The 3,798-nt window shown below is 46.2% G+C and overlaps 1 protein-coding gene across 1 annotated transcript; it reads right to left on the bottom strand.

The window, feature by feature from the left end:
* Positions 1 to 1,831: 1,831 nt before the first annotated feature.
* LOC131321117 (uncharacterized) lies at positions 1,832 to 2,791 on the bottom strand. The gene is made up of 2 exons (XM_058352127.1): positions 2,519 to 2,791; positions 1,832 to 2,407 (listed from the first exon to the last, which is right to left on the bottom strand). Exons 1-2 carry the CDS (start codon positions 2,789 to 2,791, stop codon positions 1,832 to 1,834), a joined length of 849 nt encoding a protein of 282 aa, XP_058208110.1.
* Between the last annotated feature and the right edge of the window lie 1,007 nt (positions 2,792 to 3,798).

Genomic DNA, 3,798 nt, shown 5'->3' on the forward strand with positions numbered 1-3,798 from the left:
ATCTCGATCGGACACGATAGATACGGAAATCCCATGAAGTCAGATAATCTCCCGAATATACAAACGGCTAAGCGTATCCACGGAATCGGTAACCTGAATAGGTAAGAAATGAGCGGTTTTGGTTAAGTGATTCACAATTACCCAAATAGCGTCATGCCCCCTCGGCAACTTCGGTAAACCCGTAACGAAGTCCATTGTCACGTTCTCCCACTTCCACTCGGCCACTGGCAATGGTTGTAACTCCCCCGCGGGTCGTTGATGTTCGGCTTTAACTTGTTGGCACGTAAGACACTTGGATACGAAAATCACGTCCCTTTTCATTCCGGACCACCAAAATTGCCTACGCAAGTCATGACACATTTTCGTTCCCCCGGGATGAATGGCTAACGGAGAATGATGAAACTCTCGCAAGATTTCTTCCTGGCACGAAACGGGGTACGAACAACTTTCCTTGATAGCGTAAGCTTTGATCGGCGTGTATCATTCACCCTTCTTGAGCTTTTCCACTAAGGAATCTAGCACGAAATTCCTCCGCTTCTTCATCGTGTTGTTGAGCCTCAATTACTCAAGTCGATAAAGTTGATTGCATGGTCAAGTTGCATAACGTAACCCCTTCCCGAACTTCCTCAAAATGTGAAGCACAAAAGCCCAAATCGTTCATCATTTTCCATTCGTGGATAGCTAGACTCGCTGAGTGTATCGGTTTTCTACTCAACGCATCCGCCACGACGTTCCCTTTCCCCGGGTGATATTGCAATTCGAAATCGTAATCCTCCAAGTGCTCCATCTAGCGGCGTTGTCAAAGGTTAAGTTCCTTTTGAGAAAACAAATATTTCAAACTTTTGTGGTCTGAAAAGACTTCAAATTTTTCACCGTACAAATAATGGTGCCAACTTTTCAAGGCAAAAATGACGGGCGCAAGTTCTAGATCATGGGTAGGATAGTTTCACTCGTGAGTTTTCAACTACCGCGACCCATACGCTACTACTCGCCCCGCTTGCATCAACACGCACCCTAACCCTTCCTTAGACGCATCACAATATACAGAGTAGCCAACTCCACGTTCGGACACAATCAAAACCGGTGCGGTAGTCAATCGCTTCTTCAATTCTTCAAAGGCCATCTCACACGCGTCACTCCAAACAAAACGAGTCCCCTTACGGGTTAATCTAGTCATTGGTGCCGCTAGACTAGAGAAGTCAAGAACAAAACGGTGGTAGTACCCGGCCAAACCCAAGAAACTACGGATTTCAAACACGTTCTCTGGTCGCTACCAATTCATAATCAACTCTATCTTCCCCGGATCTATAGACACGCCACCCTTCAAAACCACATGACCCAAAAATTTGACTTCGGATAACCAAAACTCGCACGTACTAAGCTTGGCATACAATTGGTGTTCTCTCAAGAGTTCAAGAACAATGGCGAGATGAGATTGGTGTTCCTCCTCCGTTGGCGAATAAATAAGAATATCATCGACGAATACGACCACAAAACGATCAAGGTACGCACGAAAGATACGATTCATCAGGTCCATGAAAGTAGCTGGAGCATTCGTCAATCCGAAAGGCATAACAAATTCATAATGACCATAGCGAGTATGGAATGCGGTCTTAGGAATATCCTCTCTCCGAACCCTCAATTGGTGATAACCGGATCTCAAGTCGATTTTGGAAAAGCAAGTCACACCCCGAAGTTGATCAAACAAGTCATCAATTCTAGGCATGGGATACTTATTCTTAATGGTAACTCTGTTTAGCTTACGATAATCGATACATAAGCGGAGTGAACCATCCTTCTTTTGCGCGAAAAGAGCCGGTGCTCCCCATGGTCACGTACTCGGACGAATGAATCCTAAGTTCTCCAATTCCTGCAACTGAGTCTTTAACTCTCTTAATTCGGCGGGCGCAAAACGATACGGAGGTACGGAGATAGGAGCGGTACCGGGAAGTAAATCGATAGCGAATTCAATCTCTCTTTTAGGAGGTAAACGAGGTAACTCTTCAGGAAAAACATCGAGAAATTCGCAAACTACTAAGGGTAACTCCCCACGTGTTGACAAATTCTCATCTAACGTCAGACTCGCCAACAAGGAATAAATTGACTCGTGCTCTCGAGACCTGCATAAATATGGTTCCAACGATTTCCGACGTTCCCCAAAGAATTCGAAACAAGGACCCTCAAGAGGACAAATACGAACTTGACGCTTGAAACAATCGATGGTAGCATGAAATGTGGACAACCAATCCATTCCCAAAATAAGATCAAACCCCAACATTCCCAAAACGATGTAGTCGAATACGAAACGACGGTCACAAATGACTAACTCACAAGCTCGACATATATGATCAAGAGGCGTTCTACCCCCTAAAGGTGTCTCAACGAATAAAGGAGGACTAACAATTTCCTTTTTCAAATCCAGGGCACACACAAATGATACAACAATGAATGAATGCGATGCTCCAGAATCAAAGAGTACTTTAGCAAATGAGTTGAACAAAAGAAATGTACCCCTCACAACGGATGCCTCTGGAGCCTGAGAAATAGAAGGTGAAGCATTTGAGTTGATGTTGAAAACACGCCCCTGGGTACCCTGACCCTGCACATGACCTCCCCTCTGACCAGAACCCTGAGTAGGCGCAGAAGAACTCGCTCCCTTATCACCCCCGAAACTCTGAACCGACGTAGTCTGGCGAAAGTGAGGCTGCTGCTGCCTCTGAATGCCCCTAAACTGCTGGCCCACATTATACCCCGTTCCCGGTTGCTGCACGGAACCCGACTCACTATGCATTCCCGACCCCTAAGGACGACTCCTAGCAAGATGATCCGCTTTACCACAAACGTAACAAGCCTTCTCGAGGTGTGGACACTGAACGAATGTGTCCAGATTGATTAAACTTGTAGCACACAGGCGAAGGTCTAGACAAAGCACCTCGAGTCCGTGAAGAAGAAGGTACCCTAAAGTTGGATTGATTAGATGGTTGCTGAGATGGTTCCCTCTGTCTCTTCTATCCTTGACTCCCAAAAATACCCGAAGAAGAACTCAAACTTCCCACTGGTTGCCTTAGTTCCCAAGCCCTTGCATTTCGTTGAGCTTCCTTCGGAATTTCGATGCTCCTTGCACACTCTACAACTTCAGAGAACTTCATCTTACGCTGGACCACCACCATTCTTCTCACGGTGTTGTGTAGCCCTTTCTCAAACCATCGACACTTTCTCTCCTCCGTTGCCATCAATTCCGGAGCAAAACTAGACAAAGACTGAAACTTCTGCACGTACTCCGATACAATCATATTACCCTGCTCCAGTTTCTCAAATTGATCCCTCAGATTCTCACGTGAAGTTTCCGGAAAGTACTGATCCTCAAAGAGCACCTCAATCTCAAGCCCATGTCAAATTTTCAACATCCGCTTCATTTGCTTAAGCCGCGGTTCTTGTCGCCCTTCTCGCATCCTTCCTACTTTCTAGAATGGATACCCACCATTCACCGGCCTCCCCGACTAGCTAAACGGCCACTATACCTACCCTGATGTTGTCTTTAGTGATATTGAAAGCTTTAAAGAGTTTGCGAATTTGAGCTAGCCAGTGGACAGCTACCAAAGGGTCGCTACTAGTCCCATCGAACATCGGAGGATTCCTACGGCTAAATTCTCGCATCGCTACCATGGCCCGATCCTCGACATTCTCTCTAGGAGCTTGGTTTAAAAGATTTACAGCTGTAAGTGCTGCGACGAGATCCCTAGCAAATTGAGTCTGATTGGGTGGTATTCCTGCACTCCTACCGGCCCCAGCCCTCGG

This window comes from Rhododendron vialii, chromosome 3a (assembly GCF_030253575.1).
Source record: "Rhododendron vialii isolate Sample 1 chromosome 3a, ASM3025357v1".
Classification (NCBI taxonomy): Eukaryota; Viridiplantae; Streptophyta; class Magnoliopsida; order Ericales; family Ericaceae; genus Rhododendron; species Rhododendron vialii.